Consider the following 27,822-nt stretch of genomic DNA (forward strand, 5'->3'; position numbering starts at 1 on the left):
AAATAAAATAAGAAAACAAATAAAGATATATAAAACGAAAGAAGACGACCTGTGACTTTTACTATAAACTAAAAACTTTAAACTCTCTGAAATTACTTTAACAAGTTTCACGATGAGTCACTGCGCGATATTGTATATTTATCTGGCAAATAGTCAGTGAGAATCATTCAATGAGTTATTTGTGCAACGTGACCTCTTTCTATTTGCCATTTTTTTTATTTCATCATGTGTTATTTTAAATATGAAAAATTAAATACTCGATTGATAAACAAATAAATTGAAAAAATATTAGCAAATTATTTAGTGTGAATTTTGATGTTTGGACGTTCACTTGGCTGAAAATTAGCACTGAAAATCTCGTCATTTGTGTGGTCGACGGTCGTCCACGTTTGTTCTCGTTAGTATAAACGAGTTTAAAGCCACCTTCAGTAGTCAAGTTATACCTGTTGGAGAGCTGGTTGGCTATGTAGACACGTAAAACCTGTCAGCAATCCACAAACTTTGTTATACATACACCCAAGAGTTATACAGTTGTATAGTTTTAGGTGAAGAGGAAAATTTACTCTTCATTCCTCCATGTTAACAAATATATATACATAGAGAAAGAGAGAAAGAGAGAGAATGGCAATTTTCATCGCCACATGAAAACCAAAGTTTTACCTTGTGTCTTGAAAGTTGTATCGACCAAACCAAATCAAGCCAAGCCAACTAACTCCTGGACATTTGATCGATTTTATTTGTACAATTTATATATAGCTATATATTTGAAATTGTATTTGAAGCAGACCAAATACATTTATGTATCGATTCCATAGTCCAATTCACCACATTGAAAGCCAAAAAAGGACGTACTCCTAAAAGTTTCTTGACGAAGGTAGATGGTTAAGAAAGAAAGACTATCAATATACCAAATAAAATAATACGAAAAAAGAAAAACAAATAATACATATAAATAAGAAGAAAAACAAGAGAAAAAAATAAATATAAAGTAATGGCGATCAGAAGCAAGAGATGAGAGAGGATTGATGGCAATGCTCAAGAAATCGCGTCGGTCTCTTGGTAAAGTGAATTTTCAAGGACGTGTGGTTGAAGAATCAGGCAATGGAATTGCACCCGAAAATTTTGTCTGTCTTGTGAGGCCAAAAAGATCAAGAGATTCTTGAAGAACAAAAAAAAAAAAAAAAAAAACTAAAATAAAATGGAATAATGCAACTTTCAGTTAAATGGAAAAAAAAACGATTGAGATTTTTGTTCATAAATGTTGAGATCTTTAAAACTCGATGACTCAAAAAAATCCAAAAGTGTGGCATCGTTATAAAATAAAATTTTTAATCACCATTTTCTATCATTTAAAATTTTAATGTTCAAGATATTGCAGTTTTTTTTTTTTCAAATAATGCATATTTTAAAAAATGTTTTTTTTTTTTTATGTTTTATTATCTTCATTATCACTTATTTCCATTTTGTTTGTTGCCCTCTTATATTCAGACTTGAAATGAGGCTCAAATTAAAAACTATAAATCAGCAACGAAGCTAGGGGGCCACCATGAATAACAGACACACACACACTCATGCAAAAAAAAGTATTTCATGAAGGAACAACAAAGAAAGAGATGAAAAAAAAAAAAAAGAAAAAAGTATTTTAGAGTGGAATTTTTTCTTTTTTTTACACACAATAATATGTTAAAAGTTTGTTATTTTTTTTTCCCTTTTGGCAAAGAGAGAAACAAGATTCATTTACTATTTTAAAATTATGACATTACAAATGTGGCCAAGAGACATATCTATATATATGCATATTGAATGTTCATGCTTGGCTGATATACACTGTATACACAAGCGGGATGTATTTCCTGGCCCTTCAAAAAGTTTCTTCGTTAGTAAAATTTGACTCGGCAAGGGTCCAGAAATGTATGTATATATATTGCTACTTCTCGAGCCATCATATAATAAAAGACCAGAGAATATTATTATTCAGACACAAAAACCCCCTGTTGGGTGGTAAATTAAAGTCCAGAAGTGTGCATACAACTGCAGCAATACCAACAGCATTCACTTCACGAGACATCCTGTTTTACACTACTAAACTTTTTAACCAAGCACTTCAAGTACAACACAATTGGAATGAAAAGTCACAGTGGCATGATGGTGTTGATGGTGATTGTGTGTTTTTCTCGAAAATAAAAAACTTGATTACATGTAAACAATTTAAATGAAAAAAAATAAACCACAATGAGATGAATTTTCCAGATATAATTTTAAATATAAATAAATAATTATTTCAACATATACAAGAATATATATAGAAACAATGTGTGTATATTTAATAAAAAAACAAATGAATGAATTGCATTGTTTTTCATTTTTTTTTTTTTGTTTAAATAAAAATAGTTGACTTGAACTGGTAAATAGGCGGTGAACATGTAGGCAAATCATGGTATTATAGCACGCGCCCATTGCCGCTGCAGAAAAGACTCAAGACAGGTGGGTCGTCGTCGTTTGTATATATATATATTTAACAAAACAATAATACATTGCAGAAAGTATATACGGTCATCGTTAATTAGCAATCTTTTTGCCTTTAGAATTTTATTCATATATAATCTCACGGGTGGTCGTGAATGCGTGTATTGCGTTGTATGGCCAAGCAAAAGGTGGGTTGATATAGCTATATAACAGTCACACATACATAAATATCAAATGGAATATATATAGCTGAAAAAGATTTGCAGCAGGCGGCTCTTAAACAACTCGTATCAACTTTGAGCATAATCATAATAATCACATCCTAGTCGAAAGAAAAAGAAAAATTTTTTTCTTTTATTTTTCATTTGTGACGATGATTGTAGCACATTCCCGAATTGACTCGCCCTTTTTTTTTTTTTTCTTAATTTTAATCTTGTATGGTCTTTCGATCGGTCTAATATCTTTATATAAATAATTTTTTTTATTTTATTAAATCCCTTGTCACGAGAAGGATTGATTCTTATATTACAAAATTATAACTGAAGCATTATTGTTATTGTTATTTGGTTTTTTTCCTTTTTTAAATTTAGGGGCTATAAAATTTTAGTTATTCATCATGAATATAATGTGATTGTGTGTGTGTATTTTTATTGTGTTATCCACAGTGATTCGAAGTAACAAACATGAGAATTCACCTATATATGCAGGATAATATAATAATATATACAAATACAAGGGAGGAAAAAATATATATGATATTATATAAATAAAAGCAAAAGGCCATCTGGATATATATATGGATGTGTATATGTAGGATTGCTTGGGATTTCAAATGATGGAAGGAATTTTCTACGAAATCCATCTTATTGTTGATGATTTGAATGGGTAAAGGTATATACTACACTACAACTATACTACTATGCTCTAGGCTGGACGAACGAATGAACCTGGTCGATGGGGCGTTGCCCACAGTGAGATTCCGTTTTATTTTTTCTTCTCGTGGAAAGAAGGCATCGATACACACAATATATATAGTTCAAGAATTTAAAATGAAAAGAAGATAAATATATACCTACATATAATATAATCCAAACGAAAAAAAAAAAAAAAGATATTTAAAAAAAAAAAAAAAAATATACAGTGTGAGTAGATGAGTATGTGATTGGTACGTGTATTTAGCTGTCATCAGCAGTTGAAAATGCAATTTGCAAGCTTGAGTTTATGCAGTGTTGATGGTGATGGTGATGATGATGAGTGAAATTACACTCTGTACAATGTTCTTTAAATAGCATCTATTCATAGAAGTTTAAATGAATGAATAACGACAAAGTCAAAATGATAATAATAATAATAATAAATAAATGATTAACGAAAATTTAAAAGACTATATATACTGAGGCATATTATCATTGCTCACATTGAATAGAGTTGAGTTCATTTAACCGCAAAATACTTGGTGAAATAGCTATTGCTGTGTGTGTGTAGAGTTTAGTTGACCAAAACTATAAATATGTCCAAGCCACCTGTCTCTTTATAATCCTACTGTTTCTCTCATTCCATTAACGAATGAACAAACCAACTCCCCTTTCTCGTATGGGTATAAGTCCAATGTTGTCGCGTGCCAGCCACGAATGCCATGGCTGTTAAAAGCCCGAGACTAATGACGCTCAGAGAGGTACTTGAAAAAAATCTCTCTCACTCTTTAACATACCACCACAATATACATTTATATTTATATATATATACCCTATTGCTAGCTGCTGTTAGATATGTATACGAGAAAATCTTGTTTTCAAATTATTCAACTAAAATACCTGCAGGTAGTGTATGCTGCAGTTGTTTTTTATTTTTCAATTTTTCCATATTCCTTTTAAAAATAATTAAAAACTTTTCAAACATGCGCGCCATAAATATTATTTTTCATTTAAAATAAATAAATATAAATATTTACATTTAAAAAATTCAAATGAATTGATAAATATAAATTATACTTATAAATATAAAAAATTGATTCAAGTTTTTATTTAAAAAAAAAAAAAAAAAAACACCAACATCTAAAAATAAAGCATTAAATTATTAATTTTATTCATATTATAATTTATATAATATTTTTATGTGAATGATATTTTCCGTCAGTATTTTAAAGCTATTAAGAGTGTCATAAATAAATTACTGACATTTCATTTCACATCACAACAGGGAAGATATTTTAAAATAAATAAATATAAAAAAAGTATCATCAGATTTATGAAGAACATCATGTATGATGTCTGTTATTATTATCATCATCATCATCATCATCATCGTAGTAACAATTTGATGAAATATTTTGTTTCAAAGATTCAAGCCGCATAATGCTGGATGAATTTATCAGTTGATATACAAAGTTGGCATGAAATGAGAGTAATGGTAAATATGCGAAAGCAAATGGACATGCCAACATATACAGGTGATGCATCTGTCGCATACATACATCCACATATACACAAACATTATTGCATTATTCTAAACTATCCAATATCCTATATGTAGAGTGAGTCGACGGTGATGCAGTTTGGTCAGAAATTTGTAATGCAAATCTTAATGTCAAAATTCACGAGAATGTCAGAGTGAGTTTCCGTGATATGCCGATGACGAATGACTACCCAGAAAGTCGCTTGTGCGAATCACATTTACATATAAATATATAACTTGATGATGATAATAATAATAATAATCAGATATTCAATGATAAATTTCATCTATGACAGTATTCAAGAATTAACAAGTAAGCTGCAGCACCACTAGCACCAGCACCAGCAAGGTATTGAAAACAACCAAGTGCACATTATTACACTAGTACATGTTAAATAATATTTCGATATTCATCATTGTCAAAATATATTAAACTACTGTACACTTCTCTTCTCTCTTTGGAAATAATTGCATGGCCCATTGAATGTCCTTCCGCTTGAAAGACAATGTTGGAAAATTTTGTACACTTATATAATCATGACTATTGTTGTTGACGTGATTCTAATTTAATAATGTGAGATATGTGATGGCTCAGTGGACAACCGGATGACCGTGCCTTTAAGCTATACCATCACTCGACCATTTATTTCATGACAGTTATGTTAATCTACATGACATCCCCGAAAATTACACAAATTTTTTGTGTAATAAAAACAATACACAATCGTTCATTTAAAAAAAATCAATTTAATTCTTTTTTTTTTTCAAATTAATGGCCATATAATAAATAAACAAAATGACATTTACAAAATAGACTCAATAATTTATTAGTCAATTTTTAAATGTATATTTATATTTATTGTTTTTATCAAATTTTAGTTTTACAGTTTATGTGAAAAAACAAAAAAGCTTCATCAGATTTGCGATGTGTTTATTTTATTTCATTTATTTTTTATACTGGTAAAAAATAACAAAAAACTTTTTTTTTTTTTTTTTTTATACCTTGTATTTCGTGCTTTACAAGCACCTACCAGGGATTATTGACTAAAAAACTAAAAAATTCTCGTATGAAATGAAAAAAATATATATCCACGTATTGTTGGTATTTTTTTTTCGAAATAATTCAAAATGTTCATTTCACCAATCCTACAATTTCTTTTTTTATGCTTTTTTATGCATACATCCTAATCCGAATTGTTAAAAAATAAAAAATAAAATGAATCATGAAAAATGTACGTAAATATTTTAATACGTGTAAATATATTTACAACTTTTGCGATAACCAAATGCAAAAAATAAAATAATAATTTTTTTATGTGTAAAATTTAAGCTTTATCGTGTTACTCAAGAACTGTGTAACCATCAATAAATTTTACGAGTATAACACAGTGTACGCTAATTTAAACAGTTATAATTTTATGAATCCCAACATATGTGTGTGTGTGTGTGTGTATAAAGCCAATTCAAAATCTTGCGGGTGTTTTATAATATCAGTAATTGCATGACCTGACTATTAAATATATACTGTAACCATATATGTGTGTGTGTGAGTTCGGAGTATATGTGAAATATGTTTTTATCATTAAAGTGTCCAACTCAATTCAGCAACGACGATGTAATAAGCCAGCTGATTGGAATACAAATGAACTTGTTATACAAAGGAAATATAAAAATGTTATAAAAGCGCTTTAAAAAAATAAAAAAAATATATATATATATATAATATTATATAGATATTGTAATTTGTGCATGCTTGGTAAGTAGTAAAGCTAGTAACTGTTTAGTTAGACACATAAACCTCGTTAACCATCATCAAAAAATAATAATAAAAAAATTAAAATAGACCAATAATAATTTAAGATATATATATATAATATGTAAACGAGGGTAGATAAATCTTTAATGTGGCGCATAAGTTGGCTCATGATGTGGATGTTCTCATTTAAATGTGTCACATCTTGAATAAAGTGAGCTGAATAAAGCACGTTCCACTTGAATCTTGATGATAGAATCACCACTTTGTTGGAAAAAAAAATAAATGATTGGGTCAAGCAGATGATGAACAAAAAAAAAAAATATGAAAATTACATTTTTGTGTGAGTCTATGTGATGGGTAAACAAATATATATTTATTTTTGATATTATTATTTTTAGTAATGGTGCCGAGTAGAGAAAAATAATATTATATTCACAGGAAGATATTTGTATGTATATATGTATGTGTATGGAAGTTTGTCTGAAGCGTGAAAAGCGGATTTTGGTTGGTTTGGTTTGTTATGTTATATATTCCCGGTGCATACCTATTGTCCAAAGACTCATAAATTTTCTAACCGTTGGAAAATGCATTTTTCCGCTTGTGCATTGGGTTTGTAGGTAGATAGATATCTCTTGGGGGTTGACTGGGGTTTTTCATGTGTGTACTGCACTGACGCTTTTCTCTTTTTTATTCTCACACTAAACCCTCCGTTGGGGTTCACTTTTTATTATTATTATTATTTTTTTTCATTTCATATATATTTTCCATTTTTATATAATTTTATTTCACTCGTTCACTACTTACTCTCACTATTCTTACATATATTCTTTCTTATTTCAAGATGATTTTTCATTTCACTTTTTTTTTTTTTTTACATACTCGTCTAGCACAAATGTTACTACTATATATGTGTTATAAAGGTATTTTTTTTTTTTTTCTATTTCATTTGTGTGATTTTATATAGGTATATAACGTGGGTGTACAGTTTTTATTTATTTTTTTATTATATTCAGGTGACGTTCTATTTATTTTATATATAAAAATATCCAAAAAACGACAAGTTGTTTAGGGATTTACTTTGACATTTTATTCTGTCACTGCAACAGTATATTTAGAGCTAGTTTTCTTGTGTGTGACATGTACACATTGAGTGAAAAATTTATTTACGTCATTGTTTGTAATATACGCATATATAGCAAAGAGTCTGATGCCGCCTACGTAACGTATATATGTCATTGTGTCTCTAATCAAATTCAACTATTTTATGTATAAACTATTAAAAGAAAAATTTAATTAAACTTCATTAAATTTAGGTATAAATATAACAATGAAAACTTTGAACATGAAAATATTAGTATCAAACTTGTAAAATCTATTTTATTTTTAATACTTTGGTTTCATGTTACTTTTTATATATATATATAGAATAAATACACACAATGGAAAATCAAAACTCTGTTACAACATCATAAAGTGTGCAGCATTGTGTCACGATGCTTGTAACAGCATCGTGTTCGCTTGTGCTTTTGGTGTCTCAACTCGAGTATCAATTTTCAAAACGGATGGACAGTATATTATATACATACTCAATGACAATACCAACCCCTTAACGTTATTATTCTCGCACACACTAAAAGTGTTTTTGTACATGCTACAGTATATATATATTTATATAAAATCATAGAGTAAGAGAGCTGAGAGAGAGTAGTGGCTCCGACAAAGTCCGGGCATTTTGTATCGTGTCGATTGGAGAGAGCTGTTAAAGTAACAACCCATTGGATGAGGAAAGAGTGCCGAATATACAGGCTATTGTATATATGAGAGAAGGTGAGAGGGTGAGAAATAGTATCGTTGCAGTATGAGTGTGTATAGATATAGATATAGATCTATCAAGGTGGTATATATATATTATATAACAGTGGCAAAGAGAGAGAGAGAGAGGAGAAACATACTTCCGGCGCTTCACACCGAAGCTGCCATTAATTCACTGGGGGTGACAACGGCGCCAGGATCGTTGCTATACTACTCTCATGTTCTGATATATAGTTGTGACTGGTCCACTCTTAACGACGCCTGGCGCGACTCAACGAAGCACACTTGAAAAGACCTCTCTCACACTGCACTACCTTTTTTACCTCGAAAAAAAAAACGTAAAATAAAAAAATTTACTTGTATATATATATGTATTTCAATCAATACATTTCACTTTGTAAAAGATGAAAAAAAAAAAAAAAGTTATTTTCTACTGGTTCAATTACTTGAATTTTTCTCTATTGTTGTGTAAATACGTGTGCAGCTGTATATAGAAGCTTGTCGGAAACAAGATGCTTGCCAAATATGACATAGCTCATTAATTTATTAATTACATGATAGCATAGAAATTTCATATTTACTTTTATGTATAGACACCGCATCCGCAACATCCTTTCTCATCTTGTATGTATTACCTTTCTTTTTTATTATAAACTATATACAACACACGTTTTCCTTTATTTAACAACTTTAATTTTGTAAATTGTATAACTGCGATTACATAATTAAATAAATACATGATTCATTTTTGCTTTTTTTAATATTATTATTTTTATACGTCTCAATTACAAAAGTTTAAAAGATTTTGACGGAAAATATATATATTATGTAAAATAAATGGCTCCATGAAATGGTAAATGGAACAAAGAAACTGCTCGTTCAGTTAAAGCCGCTTTTAAAATCCAACAATAGGAAGGTTAAATTTGCTAAAAATCTCAAGACTAAAAAACTTGAAAATGAATGAGAATTAATATTTCAACTTTTCAAGTATTTTTTTAATTTTTTAAAATGGAAAAATTAACTTTGTTATTTATGTATGAATTTTTAGAATTCAAATAATAACATTCACTATACTGTATGTATAAACAATGTCATTTTTTTATTTATTTATTTTTTTTTATATATGACATACCAATACAGTTCAATATATTTCATATCCGAAAGCAATATCCCCATCAACAAAAGCCTCCTATATTTATACAGACTATGAAAAAAATAAAAAAAATCATGAATGAAAAACCAATGTGTGCATATCCACAATTCTCCCTCTCTTCAAACAAAAGATACAGACGAAAATGAAAAAAAAAAAAAATATATATAATAAAAAGCCCAGAAACTCATACGTAAAAATAAAAAATAATATAGATTAATAAAAACATTAAATAAAAATAATAATAAAAGGTCAAAGGCATTGCACACCACACCGAGTTTTTGTGGATCCCAAAGTAAAGTAATAAAGTGGAATTTTAGTTGTTGCACTTCAATGGAGCCTGAAAATTCTAAACGTCAAGTAAAAAGAATTAAAAAAAATAAAAAAAAAAGCTTAAAGTAGGGGAAAACCACAGCGCATACAGTGGACAGTTACTAATGGAATACACGGAATTCCGGGACCATTAATGCATACTATGATTAATAGAAAACGATATTTTAAACGATATGACTGCATTTGTGCTCCCTTTTCTTCTTCATCTCTTGGTAATTTTTTTTCAACTTTTTTTTCTCTTCTTTTCTCATTAATTTATTATTATTAACTTGATTCAACTATCATTTATTTATTTATTTATTTTTATTAATCATAAAAATAAACCAGTGTGTGTTGGTGCAGTATATAATATCTCATCTTTTTGATACTTGAATAATAAATACAAAAAAAAAATAACGGGCGTGAGGTTAAAATAAAAAAAAGCGTTGCTGATTTATTGACTCGCGGGTTTAATCCAAAAGCCTCTCATCGTATTCAAGTGTATCGCCATCTACCTAAAAGTATTGCCCTCTATATTTTCAAATGCATTTCAAGCTGTATATATATCTGTGTGAAAATTTTAAATATGCATGTGTATATATATTCACAATGCATTGCACTCAAAAAAAAATAAATAAATTAAATGTACATGGGGTGTGTGTGAGAGAAAGACAATGCTCTATCGTACAATCAAAACGATCGATAATTCGAGTATCGAAACATTCAAAATGTCAGGGATTGATTAAGGACATCGAGTGCTCTAGCTATGTGCGTGTGTAAAACGTATTCGGCATACATGAAGAAGAAAAAAAATATAAATATACATATATATTTTAAAAGTATATAAAAAATGAATTGAAACGACACCCCCCAAAACCATTGCAGCCACTCGGCTCAACTTGACATGTACAAAAAACAATAATAATAATAATAATAATAATTGAGAAAAAAAAAAAAAGTTGTTATATGTCTAGACTGTGCTTTGAAATGGAATTCTAAAATTGAATCTAATTGCAAGCTAAACCGGAAATTGAATTTACTTCGATCTATATTGCTATTTCATGTGATGCACGGATACAGAGTATCGAGGGTAAAAAAAGACTCTACGAAAATAAATATGATAAAATTGAAATAAAAAATAAAAAATAAAAAAGCTCATGCGATATATATATAGTGAAATTTAAAATTGAGATACATGAGAATTTGAGTATTGTTGAATATTGAGTTGATATTCAATTTTTTTTTTATTATTTCATTTATATTTATGTTGTTTTTGTTTTTTTATTATTTCGTATCACAAAATCTGGATTGTGAGATGATCATATAAATAAGAGATGAAAAAAAAAATAAATAAAAAAAATGCGTCAGTATTAGATCCAATAAAATGGTTTGTAAGCCTGAGGGTTGATCGGTCGGTTCACTTTGCCATGCGGATAAAGTGCACTATCGAGTGACGTACCCGTTGGCAATTCTTATATACGTGTGTATATTGGACACAACCCTTCAGACCACCCCATGGTCCTATTCCTTTTTTATATGCCCGTGAGGAGCAAGACGTTATTCCTCACTCGATAGAAAGCAAAATAAAATAAATAGACTGGAAGGATGTAAAAAGTAAAGCAAAAAATAAGAATAATAAAAGGTAAAAGACCTTCTTCTTTTTGCCTTCAATACTTTCGTATCTTTATTCGCAAGTTTCGGGAGTCAGAGACTTTTCGATTTCCTTTTATTTTTATTTTTTTGATGTATATATATTATTCTTTGCCTTGCTTTCTTTGGATTCGTTCGTGCGTCTCCCATTTCCGTCAAGAGCAAGGGCTCTTTCAAATCGATTCACGTTGTCCTCATTATTCATAACCCCACATACTTGAAAAAAATAAAAATATAGTGTGTGTGTGTGTGTGTGTGGTAGTGAAGAGGAAACAAAAATAATAATAATAAAATAAAATATAAAAATCTCATCCACAATGTGAGTGGTTATGTTGCAGCAAAGATGAGTTTGTACATGTATATGTATGTGTATATGAAAAAGCTCAAGCTCTTGTTGTATATATAAGCTGATTATCAGAAAAAGTGCATATATATATTTGGATATTGCATATAATTTTTTATTTTATTTAAAATCATGTATTCTGTGTGCCAAGTTTGTTTGAAGGTACTTTAGCTTTTACCCTCTGGGTTGTCATTAAGATTTCAGGAATAAACTTTTGACAGATATATTATATTGAAATATGTTTTTCATTTTTTATTTTTTTATACTTATTTGCTACTCTTGAAATTGAAGATTTTTCTAGAATTTTAATTGACTATCTTCGTTGACAAGTCCGAGAACGTGTAGCTCATTATTTGTTGATATAAATATATATAGGTTTTATAAAAGTTTTTAAAAAGTAAATATATATTATATTATTTTATTTTTTTTTTTGAGATACAAAAAATGTGATCTCGTCAATAAAAAAAAATAAAAGTGTGCTCTCGAGAGTTGGAAAAAAAGTGCCGAGCATGGCAAATGTCTTGTAGAAATTGTGTGTGAGGGTGAGTAGACTCAAAGTTGCTATGAGTATAAAAAAGACAGTGTCATGTACTGACTGACAAAAAAATACGAAAAAAAACAAGACAGTCAGTAAATGTCATCACCAAGATCTGAAGACAGCTGCGTGGAAAGAACACAATTACGCTTTCTACAACTTTTTATTTTATTTATACTTTATATATATTTTATATACATTTTTTTTTTTTTTTTTTCATAGTTTACATCTTTGTCATCTCTATTTTCTTTCATGTATATAATCTAACTTAATTTTGTTTTATTTTTTGTGCTGAAAGAAAGAGAGTGCACGAACCCCTAGGAAAAGCTTCCAGTGACGAAATTCATCGTCTGGAAAGTTCATTAAACAACTTTAATTGATGCAACTGCGTGAGACGTGTACCGAAACAAATACCAACAATTTCCGCTTTGCTTTAAATAATATTTTTTTTTTGTTTTTTTTTTTTTCATTCAATTTCTATTACCATCAACAACCCGCATCTGTCATTTTAAAAAGCACAAGAAAAGCCACATGCTGACAAAATATTTATAAATTTAAATTATCCCTAATTTTTTTTCATAAAAGGTATAATAAGTATAACTTTGTGTAAAAACAAGAGAATAAAAAATATAATAATAAAAAAAAAAAAAAAATGATATATGAAAATTGAAATTGGAACGAAGCTATATTATTCTCATTTGGTGCATTGGCCAAACTAGATTGAAAACTGGATGAAATAGAACGAGGTATAACTCAGCATACAGAGGAAAAAAAAAAAAAAAAAAAAAAAGAAGAAAAGAGGGTTACAAGCCACGACAACGTCACCAGTCACCACACACCGTTATATTGGCAGTGAATCAATCGAGCTCTACTCTCATTCTGCAAACTCTTCCTCTCCTCTTCTCTTCTCTTCATCCGACAGCCCTATTTTCGTTGCGATTTCATTTTTCCACAAGCCAAACCCTTTACCCTCTTTATCGCAGTTTCATTTTTTATTTTTTTTTTATTTTTTTGCCTGGCAGTTGATCGAAGGGCGAAATTGACGTTAACCTCCAGCGTAAAATTGAAAAATCTATATACTGATCCTTCAGTGCCACTGTACAATTGTTCTCTCAATTTATTATTCTATTTTTTCTATATGTATAACACTTTTAATATGCAATTGACAGACTATTTTTTAATTCACAACACTAGCTTATATCATTGATAGCTACTTTAGTGATGTACTCTCGAGAGAATATAAGAGACAACAAAGATGCTCGGTACTCTGTATCATCCAATTAGAATCATATAGATAAAGTTGCTTGTATAATTAGTGAGAGGAGGAGGAAGAGGAGAAGCAGTAATATGCAAAATGAGTGCATGCAGTGTATAACAAAATACAGTCTATGCCATATAAATAATTATAAAATATATATATAAGTGAGTGAGTGAGTGCGAGTAAAACACACTTCACGTGGTTGCGATCAATCGAAAGCTCGCGTATCATGCACACACACACACACACACACACACGGTATTCGCACAAAGAGCTCAAACAACTCGTGTCGTTGTTTGTTCATGTATACCTGACTAGCTCCTCATCATTATGATGATGATCATCATCATTATCATCAGCAACTTATTGCTATACATACTTTTCATTTGGTTTTATACCTCTTTATACCTCAAAACTAAATTCTCTACGCTTGCAGCTCTTGCAAAGCTTTCACACTAGTTATATATATAATATATTGAGTCCTCTTGGGATCATACGCTACAACAATATTGTTTGTTTGAAAGTCCTGAAATAGCGTTTGCAAGTTTATATGGAAACTTTTAGTTGAATGTTGATATATTGGTTAAAGTGTTTTATTTAAATTATTGAAGATGCTTGGGTTTACAGTAAATATCATTGGCTCAACAATGTTTTGAGCTGTTGTCGTTCAACTATATTATAATATCAATATATCAATTTTTTGATTTGAATAAATAAATGAATTAAATTAACTTTTTTATTATAAAATATTATTAATGTATTTACTTTTGTATTATATTTTTTTTTCGAAAGCAAATATGGGGTTTTATTTTTTTCTTTGAATAAAATTTTAAGTGTATGATACTTGCATGAAGCGTGTGATTGTACTGTATAAAAGAAATGAAATAAAAAAAAAACTATGTACTTTGTATGGTTTGAATCGCTTTCGCACTCCCTTGGGCAAGAATATAAGTCACAAAAAAAAACATGGTATGAGTGGGAGAAAAAGACACAAGGGGGCACTTTTACCAATTCTTCATCCCTATTTTTTTTATTTTTTTTTTTGTCGTTTCCAACAACCGCCACCGGCAATTGTGAGAAAATCGATGCTTCTTTCTTTCGCCAATTCAGGGCTAATGGTCGCATCAAAATTCCGGAAAATAAAAAAGGGAAAAATAGGAAATTGCTCTTTCAATAGGAAAGTGACATTCACGATCAACCTCATCACACACTGAGTAGATATATATATATACGCAAGTATTGATAAGATAGGGGAAAAGTAATAGAAAAAAAAATCAGTTCAAAAATGCATTTGTATAGGAAAAGAATTGGATAAAGAAACATTAAATATTAATTTATATCTTCATTCATTTCCTATGAGGTCATACATTATATATTTATTAAACGTTTGATATTTCTTTTTTTTTCCTGTAAATTTAGAGCCAATCATTTTGTACAGTTGAGACTTTTGATACTTGACATAAACCACATTTCACCACTCGAATACAAGTTATCTACAGTGCTTATTCACTGTTAAAGCGACAACCAAGGAGTACGACAGACTCTTGGGATATATCCAACATGTACTCGAATTATATATATCTATGTGAAAAGAGAGAAACACATTTCAACGACTGTATCATCTCACTCAATTTATATATATATGTTGTAGAAGACTTTTGTGAAATGCAACATACACATACATTGAGTGGCTACCAGAGTAGTATCCAGTTGAACCAGAATCCTCAGTTAATTCCTTCTGGCACACTTGAAACTATCCAAAAGTGCATCTCTCGCTCTTCTGCCTTCTACCCCCCTAAGTACTTCCGACAAAGTGACTTTTTCTTTTCGTCCCTAAACTTTTTAAAAAAAAAAAAAATTATATATATATATATGACAGTTGTATATTTTTTTATCTAGCAGAAGCACAACATCGCAGTTGATAAAAAAATAAAAAAAAAAAAAAACAAGAAATATGCTACTGGATCTAGAAGTAAAAAATAGTCGTTTATTATCTTTCGACACCCAAAAACTTTCAAGTTTACTGAATAAATAATAAACGACACAAAACATACATTTGATGAACACAAAAATAAAAATAAATTTAAAAACAAAATATAAAATATTATTCAAAACAGAAAAAAAAAAAAATACTCTCAAGTCTAAACACATAGAAGGGAAAAGAGGAAAAAAAAAATAGTTGAAATGATAATAAACAATAAAAGTATCTTTATCCTGTCTCGAATGACACAGTTGTTATACTACATTTATTTTTTTTCCATTTTTTTTTGTAAACACTGGATGTCAAGATGAAAATTGATGAAGACGAAATATAAATTGAAGAAAAATTCTGTCGACGCGCGTTGTGATCGTGACCTGTGAGGGCGAAAAATATAAAATTACAAAAAAAAAAAAATAAAAAAAAAAAGGTGGATGATAAAGTGTAAAATATAAAAATAAAAAATAAAAGTCAGTTTTCCAATTGGAATATCAATGTACTGTGTACACTGAGATGGAACATTATGTTGCAGTGCAATCTCAGTAAAGTCTAAGTTACATGAAAGACACGATTTGTGAATCCCTTTTCGTCCAGTACAAACTCCAAGCAACCCCTCAAATTTAGCTCGTTGCTTTTCTATACGTATAGACACAATATATTATAACACACTGTGTCCCAAGAGTAGCATTGTCTAGATTATATCAGAAGTTGTTGAGGACTCGACCAACCAAACCAAGACTTTATCCCCCTTAAAAAACAAATTCTCTTTCTCTTGTTTACTTGTATTCTATATATATAGATGATTGTTATTCTCTTCATCTTCTCTCTGTGCTATATAGTCTATATACAGTTGCTTTTCTCAGTTCACGAGACAGGAGAAACAGAGACAATGTAATTATGTATTCTCGTTGCTCACATCTGGAACTTTGAGTTGGTATAGGGTTAGCAACTACTACTTTTACTACTTCTACTAATACTTCTACTACTAATACTGTTACTGCTACTAGTGATGGTGGTTTTGTTCCCAAGTGAGTTGCACAATGCAACAGTCACCAATTTTGCCATCGTCTTTCATGAATATTGCAGATGTAATATGCGTTAAAAGATCAAATTTATATTAATATAAGGACGACGATAACGACGACACGACACCAGCTGGTCAGTAATTTTAATACAATAGAAAATTAGACTTTCATAATTATTTATGTTATTTCCAAGAATTATATTAAGATATAATTTGATAAACTTATTTAAAACTAAATTTAAAAGTCAATTAAAAAATTGTTAAAGATTTGAATTTATATTGTAATCAATGGTCTGTATACTAACTGAATTATCACAGCAATGAATTTGAAGATTAAGTATATACTTTAGTCACCCCTCTTATACATAGTACAATCTCATTATTATACGTGTCAACGAGATCCCCAAACTCTCTCTTGATCCCAATATATAAATTCAAAATTAGAGTCACCCTCAATGTATACATATATGTTGGTTATTTAAAAATCAATTTAACTGAAAAATTTCCGGTATTAAATATAAATATACATAGTTAAAAAATAAAAAACAAGTTCAACATTTACTCGACATAAATTTGTGTAGCTTCGATTTGCCAAAGACCAATGGTACGTTATTTTCAAAGTGACATGTATAAAGTGAGGCTATTTAGTTTCGATTGAAAATATATAAAATAAATAAAAATAAAGTGTTATAGGCACATGCATACAGCTATATGTGTATGACTAGAGATAACACTTTGTGGGTATTATTTTTTATTTTATATATTGTGTAGTCGAGAGAGGGTGCGCGCATTTTGTATGGTTTGACACGAATTGGATCGATTTGCAAGACAAAAAACAAGTATCTTGTCGTAAAATGTAGCTTATCCCCCACAAAATTCCAATATTTATTCATACTACCAACACAAACTCACATCTCTTAAAACTTTACATGTAGAAAAAAAAGTCTTTCAAGTGGAAAAACATTTGCAAAATCTTTGGGGTTAGAAAAAGTAGATTACAAATATCACTCTCAGTATAGAAAATTTATTTATTTTATACTCATCAATTTATTTATATACCTATATATGAAAAACTTTGATAAATTTACTTTTTTATTTTTTTTATTTTTTTTCATTCTCGACGATAAATTTTTCTTTCAAAAGTTAAATATATAAAGCAAAGATTTGTAAAAAAATACATATCGAAAAGAATTGAAAGGTAAAAGAGTTCAGTGTCTCCAACAAGCGGGTATGGATTTGAAATGGGATGGATAAACGAATATAACATTCAGGAGTTGCCAGAATTTTTGCGTCAGAGCGCATAGACGAGTTTTTTCAAATGGCAAAAAAGTAAAATAAAGTAAAAAATAAAAACGAGCTACGACGAGATGAACGAGTTAGTGGAGAAAAGATCTCTTTGCAAAGAAAAAAATATAAAAAGAATTTAACTTAAAAATAAAAGAAAAAGAAAAATAGACGATGACGATGACAAGGAAAAAAACGAAGAAAACCAAAAAGAAGATTGGGGTTGTTGCTAAGTGGTGCAAGTATAAGGAGGGTCTATATTCTCAGTGTTTTTTACCGAGTCAGCAGATATACTGCACCCCTACAAGTATTCGATAGTCTCAGTATAACCCTGTAATAAACTTTGAAAATCCGAATTTGCAATCTGTCCACTTGACCAACATGAAAACCCATTATCTCTGCATATTGACCAGAATATTCGATAAATACAAACATCAGTGTCAGGAATATTTTAAGAAAAATTGCATCACATTATACATTGGGATGTATCGACAAAAAACAAAAAAAGTTTAACCAAAAAAAAAGTCTAGAGATGCAGCTGACTTGACAGCTCTAAAATGAATGATTTTTCGGTATAAAAAAATTTACTAAAAATAATAAATAGGTATATATAGTTGAAATGAAGTTGCCGGAAGTTGACCGGACAGAACATGGCACTGGTTGATGTTTAGTGCATATAGATATATATAGTATCCATCACAGGGGATGAAATAACACGCTGAATTGGCAGAAGACAAGGATCACTATTTCATTCATTTATTTTTTTCTTCCGTTATTTTCTCTTCCCTCTCTTTACTCGTTGTTGAATTGGATGATTGTCCATCCCCATAACATGCTATATACTATTGGACAGAAGAGCTTTCATCACGATTATCACCCTCTCATGTTCCTTCAACCTGTTCTATACCGGAAACTCTCGTGTCGCGTTTGCTTGATGTGACTATCGACATGAGCTTTTAGTCCCATTATATATATACTTTGACCAAGTTCCTTTCATCCTCCCAATTCAACAATTCAATATCAACATGGAGCTTGGTTAATTAAAAGACACCAGTCACTATATGCACTATTTATATGATCAAAGAAAATAATTACTTGTAATAAAACAAATAAAATTTTAAACAATAAAAAAAAAAGAAATTTTTATTTTTAAAAAGAAATCCTAACGGAAACGCACCAACAACTATACGAGAATTGTTGATTGCATTGTTTTTCTGGTTTGTCTAGGAAGTTTATTTTTTATCATCATTATTATTATTTTTTTTTTTGTTCTCATTCGTTTGGTGTTATTGTATTTTTTTTTTCTATATATATGTATGTTTTTTGTTTTTGCCACTGTTTGTATGTTTTTGTTTCGTCAATTCAAAGGAATCTCGAAACAAAAAAAAATATGCTGACTGTTTTCGGGCAAATACAAATGACTGAAAACCTTTTTTTTTTTTTTGTTTTTTATATTTATTTTATTTTCTGACAGTGCTAAAATATTTTGCTCTCGCAACTAATGATGTTGAATGGTGTCTGGTGGTTGCGTGTATTTGGAGAACTATTTAGGGATTATGGATACGTGCTCAAACTGTCTACGTGTTCTATATATATTTATTTATTTTATATCTCACAAACTCAGCACAAATGAAAAAAAATTAACAAAGTACATTGAGGTGAAAAAAAAGTAAAAAAATAAATGAATACAAAATAAAGCAAGTTGATAGAGAAAGTTGGTAAAAGTCTATACAAAATATACAGTGCAAAAAGGTATGAAAAACAAAAAAAAAAAATGATATATATTTATTGAGAGTTAGATAAATTTGGATTTAAAGTCGTACGACTAAAATGGTTTTAGTTGTAGGTATACACGGGACAATTATCGTAAGCGGCGTAAATCCGTGGCACTTAAGGATACTTTGCTGCAAATAAATCGTTGGTGTAACTATTAAGTTTGGCAAAGGAGGCTGAGGGGAACACTAAAGCGATTGCAGTTTATATGCTGCAGGTAACTTTGTGCTCTTGTCGTATACATAGTCCACACACATTTTATATATATAAATAAGTATACATAGACTGTGAAACAGAAGGGAAAGCAAGCCGAGGATCAGCAAGCTATATTGCTTGCAAATTCACCTCCAACCGATTTGCCCTAGTTTCTTGTTTTTTTTTTTTTATTTTTGAATTTTTTTTTTCCTACATATACATGCTTTTGTATGTTTAACTTTCCGGGAAAATATTTTCAAAGGTCTTTATTCATTTTTTTTTTTTTCTTCTTTTTTTTATTTACATCTGCAATACTTCTTATCATTTCTTTTTTTTTAAATTTTTTTCTACGACACATGCAAACAAACAAACAAAAAAATGTGTTCTATTTTTTTTTTTTTTTCCTCGAGTCAATGGGTGAACTCGATATGGAACAAAAGTTTTAGTTTCAGTATGTGCAGTGTATATATGCAGAGTAACAGTAGTTTTGTACGTTAGCACTTCAATTAAACGACAATTTATCCTATACTTTTTCCAGTTTCTATACTTGTATACAATTTTTTTTCGATCCTATGAATGTTTTTTTATTTCTTTTGTTGTAGAAAAGTTTCGGAAATGCAATACGGATATGCTAAAAAGCTTTTGACGAATAAAATGTAAACTGTTGTATCAAAAAATAAAAAATAAAAAATTTCAAGTGAGTCTACAAATGCCCTTTTACAATATCATTAAATATACAATTAATGGTAAACCGTCCGATTGAAAATAAAAAATATAGGTATCTACTGGTGAATAATTTTTTTGCTTGCTAAGAAGAGCCATTATCCAACCTTTTTTTTCTATTGTTAGAGAGAAGCAAAGAATTGGAAGAAGGAACACTAAAAAGCAGTTAACACGCTCCAAAAAATATATTTAGAATGTAATCTATTAAATTGATAATAGGGCAACCCATCTTCTCTCAAAGGAAAATAAAATAAAATGAAGAACATTTCTGTACTTCAACAAATCTTTTAGTTGGATCCTTGGGGAATAAAGCTGCAGAAAGATGCTGGGTATTAAAGTGTGGTTGAATATTAAGCCATGGTGTCTCTTCAAGGCAAACTCCCTCTTGTTATATATAAATTTTATATTTTATCATATAAAAGCAAATCGCTATTAAATTTAATAAAAAAAAATTCGCGTGAATATAAGATGTAATAATAAAATCATCAAAGCATCGACACTTGATGTATTGTTATGACATCTATAAAAATATTGAAAATTGAAATTATATTATTTTTTTTTCTCCTAAAATAACATTAAATAATTTTTTTTTTTTTGTTAAATAAAATTTTTCCATGATAAATTTAAAATATGAGAAAAAAAAAAATAGTATAAAAGCACTGATAGTATATATTGTGACTTTCAGCTTATATGAAAGTTATTTTTCACATGGTGTTGAAAAATTACAACCACTCGAAAAATCTAATATCGATTACGTTCGCTATCAAAATACCCTCAAAGGCATTTCAGAATAATGTGTTTGTGAATACGTATATGCTCTTGGCACAATGAATCATACATTTTGTACGAAAAAAAAAATAAAAAAATAAAAAAGTAGAACAATTTGGAAAGATGGTGACTCTGTATGATAAAAAAAATCGATTCGTTTGTCATCCATGGCTGCGCAAGATCATCTCAAGATACATATATACATTTTGTGTCTCTCGGCTTTACCTTATCGCTCTAACCTTTTTTATATTTTTTACCTTAATATTTTTTTATTTGTTTCTCTTGACTTGAATCACTTTAATCGAGCCTCAATACCCCTGAAGATATACTCTTGATAAATATCAAAGTATAATATACTCTGACTAAAAAAAAAAAAAAAAAAAAAAAAAAATCATACTACTCAAGATAAAAATATTGATTTTATCTTTTGACAAACCCTCCCACATGAATTTTTTTATTTTATCTTTTTTTAGCTTGTAGCTGATTTTGCTTTTGTCGTGAATATCTACTTTGGAATATGTGTGTTGGGATAAATGCAAAGCTTGACGATGTGGTCAACTATATGTATTCGGCCAAGAAGGTATATTAAAACGGTACTTTCAAGATGAACATGCATATATATACTATCACTATATATAGCTGACACCACACTGTATTTACTGTGTGTGTTTGTGTCTCTCTAACAACGTTAATTCTTGAAGGGGAAACTTGACAACATCTGAAGTAACAGAAGGGTAGTCGTTCACACGCGAGAATCAAATTAGTTACGTTTTGGTAGTCACAAACAAGGGCAAAGTAAATCCAAACCGAAGAAGGTTAAACTATTATTTTTTTTTTTTTTTAAATAAACGAATAATAAAAATAGATACATGTATATAGTCAAAGTGTGTTTAACTGTATTAATAATGCATGAAAAATAATAATAATAAAATGATGATTAAAGAATTTCTATTAAAAAATAATTTTTCTTTTTCTTTTTTCCCGAAATTGACATTGTGTTTCCAATTCAAGTGAATATATGCATGTCAAAATAAACCCTGCGTAAAATTTTGAAATTGCTGCTTGATGCAGAAGTGAAGTAAAACGAGTTTTCAAATGGCAAGAGCTTGACAAACTGTAGAAATATACTTGCACTCATCATGTTTTTGCTGGTGCTGCTGCTGTTGCTGTGCGAATTGGGCGCACTGAAGTGGATGATAATCGTTGAAGAAAAATTTCTCCCTCTTTTATCTCACCCCTCTGTGCAATTTCAATTCCACTACACATATATTCAACATATACCCTAGTACTAACTCATCCCTTTCTTTCGACTGACTGCAGCAGTAGCACCACCAGTAACTCTCAGTGAACACTTGAGAGTCTCGTTAATGCCTTTGGTCTTCATTTCATTCTCAGTCTTGATTCTGGTCTCTCTTATTTCATCGTTGCCTTTATACTTCTTTGGTATATATATATACAACGAGTCAAACCACTGTGTTTTGGGTCCTTGGATTCTGAATCGAAGGAAACCTCCAACTTGTCAACATGCCTCTTGGCACATTTCTCTTTGGCAATTTCATTGAAAGAACTTGTACATACCCTACACCCTAAACATCTTCTCTTTTATATTTTTAACAACTTATTCTTTTTTTACATCATTATATTGTTCTCTACATGTGTAGATTTTCTTTTTTATTTTTTGTTTGGAGTGAAATTTTAGAAATTAGAGTACAACATCTTTTACAATTTCAAATGTCAACTAGATAAATATAGTTTTGACACGGTTAATTATAGCATTTTCCTTTCAGGTATAAAAAAAAAAAAAAAAATTCCATTCCTACTAGTTATATGAAAAAAAAAGAAAAAATAAAAGAAAAGAAAGTTAACTAGAGTAACACCAGGTACCATTTTTTTTACGTCTCCCTATTGACAAAAATTTTTATTTTTTTATTTCTCAATTTTCTCTTTCTGCGAAGGATTTATGTATTTAATTTTTTTTTCCTCCCTCAATTCCAAGTATAAATTAACAAAGTAAAAAAAAAAACGACAACAGTGGCGGCAACAGTTGGGCAAAAAGAAAGAGATCGTCACAAATCTCAGTTGTAAAAAAAAAATAAAAAATTAGCCAAAAAACCACCATAATAATTTCAAGGATTTTACAAAACATTATATAGAAAGCCAAAATACATAAGGTACATAAGGTAGCATTTAACATGATCGTTAATCTAGCTTTTCTACTACGTGGCGATATGAAAAGAGTCAAGAAAAAAAAACATATGGATGTAAATGAGCATGAAAAATTAAAAAAATAAAATAAATATTATAACAACATACCTCTGTCTCTTGCGGCAACAATGTAGTCACTGAGAAAGAACCAAGCAAGGATGAACCTGCTGAGAAGAAGACCTTTCCGCCGACCCTTGCCGCACTCCATAGTGAGGCACCTAGCTTCGACTACGCCTAAAAAACAACAAGCAAAAAATTCCAAATATTTAATAAATAATATTACACAATAATTTTATACTTAATTATATTAAAGTTCATCGACTTGCGGTATATAAGATATTTTTATTTCAAGGCTTTTGCATTTAAACTTAATCTCTGCTGTTGCTGACTAAGAAAAGAAAAAAAAAAATAATATACATATACTTTCTGTTTATCGCGCTTATAAAAATAAATATTATGAATTAAAAAAAAAAAAATAAATAAAAAAGCCATGTAATTATCGCGGAAGAGTTTTGCCCCGAGGGAAAAAAAAAAAAAAAGAAAAAGACAATGATAATTGAATGTTAACTCTCGGTGAATACATTTGAGTTAATCGTGAATGTATATTCATATATCTGTATACATTCAAGACTAGCTCTAATGCATAATACGCTCGACGAAGCTCAACGCGCATTACGCATAATTAATCCGCGGTGATTGCTATCGGCAAAACCCAAGTACTGCAAGCGGCAAGTTAACCATAGAGAAAAGATTGTCCATTGCGTCTGACTACGATTCGAACCAGCAAGCATTCTCTTAATTTTTTTTATTCTTTTTTCTTTTTTTCATTACTGGATTTTACTTGCGCATCACAAAACACATTCACATATGCACAAATAAAAAAATTGCACGACGATTTGAAAAAATAATGAGTTGAAAAATTGGCAAACCACTGGGGTATTTAGCATTGGATTAAAAAAAAGAAATTATTGATGATTATCAGTTTGTAATGAGCGCTTAAAAAATAAAGGAGAAAAAATTATTTAGCGAGGGAGAGACAAACGTATATATATATAGGTATTAGCCGAGTTTAAGTTTCGATCATTATGTGATTATAAGAATGAGAATGGCCAAAGAATATATATATGTGCACCGAGGATATAATGAGTCTTTTTGGATGATAATAAAAAAAACGGATATCGTTTTGTTGAGCTAATGGACATGAGGCAACTTGCTAAAATTCAACTTTATGGGGATTTCGTCGAGTTGCATGTTCAATTTTTTATTTCCTCTCTTGTATTTTCAATTATGCTTTTTTTTTTCTTTCTCTTTCTTATTTTATTTTTTTATTCTCTTTTGTTTTTTAAATTTACTTTTATCGTTGATGCAGGTTTATATTGATATGTGCGGTGTAAATATTGAGGTGTATATTTTTACGAAAATTTTTATTTGTAATATGGTGGTTACATGTGCCCGCACCTGCTTATCGATAATCAGCCAACGATACCACAGACTGTGATTTGTTCTAGTTCGCTTTGCCTCACCATCATCATCGTTCACACTACCACCACCACCACCACCACCATAAATTTTATTACATCTCTTTTCTTTTTCTTCTACCTCTTATTCTTCTGCTTTTTTTCTCACAACCAATTACGCTGAATCTATTTGTATGTATAGATATTGACTACAGCAAAAAAATGTAGCCAATTATCTGTCCAATGAGATCTAATAAAAATACGATAAAAGATAAAGGAAAAATAATAAAAAAATGATGTTACATTGAAAGAACAGAATAAGGAGCTATTGCCACGAGAAAAAAAAAAAGCCAACTCAGACATAAACTAAAAAATAAAAAATTATAACGAGGATATAGTGAAAAAAAAAAATAATCGCATCATCTAGATAAATATATTAATAGTATTTGATTAAGATGATGATGATGATGATTGGAATTGTGTCGACTGTTGATACGATTGCAACAAACACCAATTCAAGTGCAACAATAGTTAATGATGTAATTATAAATTGCAGTGGCATTGTCGGAGCTAATTTGTATGACAAAAGACCACGTGCAGAATATAATGTTTTATGTGCGACAGTGAGTACACACATTTGTCACTTGTATTAAACAATTTAAATTTACAATATTTACACAGCATATATGTTGTACACACATCGAGTATTGATCTGATCATCGCTTGCTGCTTTTCCATATTGTAATTCAAGTCTCACAATATATATTTTTGTTGTCGCTGACAATATATCAATATTACAATAAAATTTAATTCAATTCAATTTCCATTGAATTATTATTATTATTATTATTATTAAACAAAAAAATATTTTAATCAATAGCGAACAGAAAAACAAAAAAAAAAGAAACAATTTATTTAACATTAAAAATATGTAAGCTTATTATATTTTTTTTCCCTTGATAATTTGTATGAGAAAAATTTTTTAATATTCAAAAATTTAACGTGTGATCTGATAATTTTTTTGACGGCATTTCCTCTGTGCAGTCGGCTATTAACTGAGATTATATATGCATTTACCAGTTTGTAGTTTACTTTGAACGACAGAATGAAAAGAGAAAGAGAAATATACATATATATATACATTGCTTGTAACTTCTGTCACGTTACAATAATAAAGTCTCGCGTGACGGTAAAACCGGCCACTACGGAAGCGCGATGTACACGATGTACACTCCGTTATGTGACACGAGTAATGCCAAACAAAAAACAAAAAAAAAGAGAAATACTTGCGACACAAAAAAGGATTAAATTAGATAAAAAAATAAACAAGTTAAATTTCAAAGTATGTATAAATAAAAACAAATATAATCAGAATGTATTTAAACGCTAATGAATAACGTCGAGAGTGTTATTTTGGATATTCATGCGCGTTCACCGAGGCCTATGACAATATTAAATACACCTCTCAAGGTCATTGTTGAAACACGTACAGACACATACATCAACAATGTAAATTAATTTTATTGTTTGAATTTTTATATATATTTAAAAAAAGGTACTTGACTGGCAAGACAAGGTCGCAATTTAATTGAGCCATTTGCAAGTTTTTTTTCTTTCAAATTTAAAAGTATAATAAATAAAATAATTATAATCAATTGAAATTAAATTTTTTTAACAGAGAATAATAATAATAAATAATTCATCATTCAACAATGATATTTCAAGTATTTTTTAAATTGTTTTTCATTTATTTGAAATCTTTAATGACATATTAACAAGAAAAAATAATTAAAATTTTGTATTAGACGCAGCATTGGAATGAGTAAAGTGTAATTGTTGTTGTTGTTGTTGTTTTTGTAATCGAAATTGTTAAATTGCTTTTTGTAAATATCAAGTCCAAGCAATATGAACACAAGAAAAGTCTTGGAATTTACAAATCAGCCAAGCATTGCGTCGTCTGACAGAATGAGTTGTGGAAGAAAGTACTTTATATATAAATAAGATATATATGTAGTATTTAGATGTATAGAATGATGGTACAAGAGTATATATACAATCTTCTCGACTCCCTTTTATAACGTCACAAAACTTTGTAGGTAGGTTGGGCTAAAAGTTTACACGACGCGAACGGCAGGTGTTATTTGTTCAAGCAAGTTAGATAGACCTCGTCAAGTCTTCAACTATATAAATATATATATGTACATCTTTTCACCCTATAACATCCCTTAAACTTCCATCTCAAATCACCCAACATAATTTTGAAGAAACCCTGCACCCTATTCATCCTTGATCGACAGTTTCAGACAAAACATCATGTATTTTACATCGATCTTGTTTTACCAAAATACGATCAAGTACTTATAGAGTACTGCAACATGTATATTTAATTACAAATTAATTATTATTATCATCATCTTCATTGTGTGGTAAAACAGTGTTTGCTGTTTAATTCACAAGAAAAAAATAAAATACTTTTGCGACCACATAAAGTTTTATTGATATGCGGCAGTTGAAGCTATAATATTAATACAAAAGTTTTAAACAAAATAAAATTAACATTTATCAAAAAGTTGAATATAAAAAATATTTAAACGATTTATACATGTGCAGTCCCGCATATACATATATACAAATACTATATAGAGTTTTCTGAGAAAGTGTGACCGGGCATTGCTTACA

The 27,822-nt window shown here is 29.4% G+C and overlaps 1 protein-coding gene across 7 annotated transcripts in view; it reads right to left on the reverse strand.

The window, feature by feature from the left end:
• Positions 1–27,822, reverse strand: part of LOC122858497 (latrophilin Cirl-like) — an 86,115-nt gene that overhangs the window by 38,010 nt on the left and 20,283 nt on the right. For all 7 annotated transcript variants that reach the window (XR_006374296.1, XM_044161432.1, XM_044161431.1 and 4 more), the window contains exon 2: positions 23,795–23,920. Coding sequence is in view for 6 of the 7 variants with exons in the window: in XM_044161432.1 (XP_044017367.1) it covers positions 23,795–23,894 (100 nt within the window). In the remaining variant the exon portion in view is untranslated. The remainder of the gene's footprint in view (positions 1–23,794; positions 23,921–27,822) is intronic.

This window comes from Aphidius gifuensis, linkage group LG5, assembly GCF_014905175.1.
Source record: "Aphidius gifuensis isolate YNYX2018 linkage group LG5, ASM1490517v1, whole genome shotgun sequence".
Lineage (NCBI taxonomy): Eukaryota > Metazoa > Arthropoda > Insecta > Hymenoptera > Braconidae > Aphidius > Aphidius gifuensis.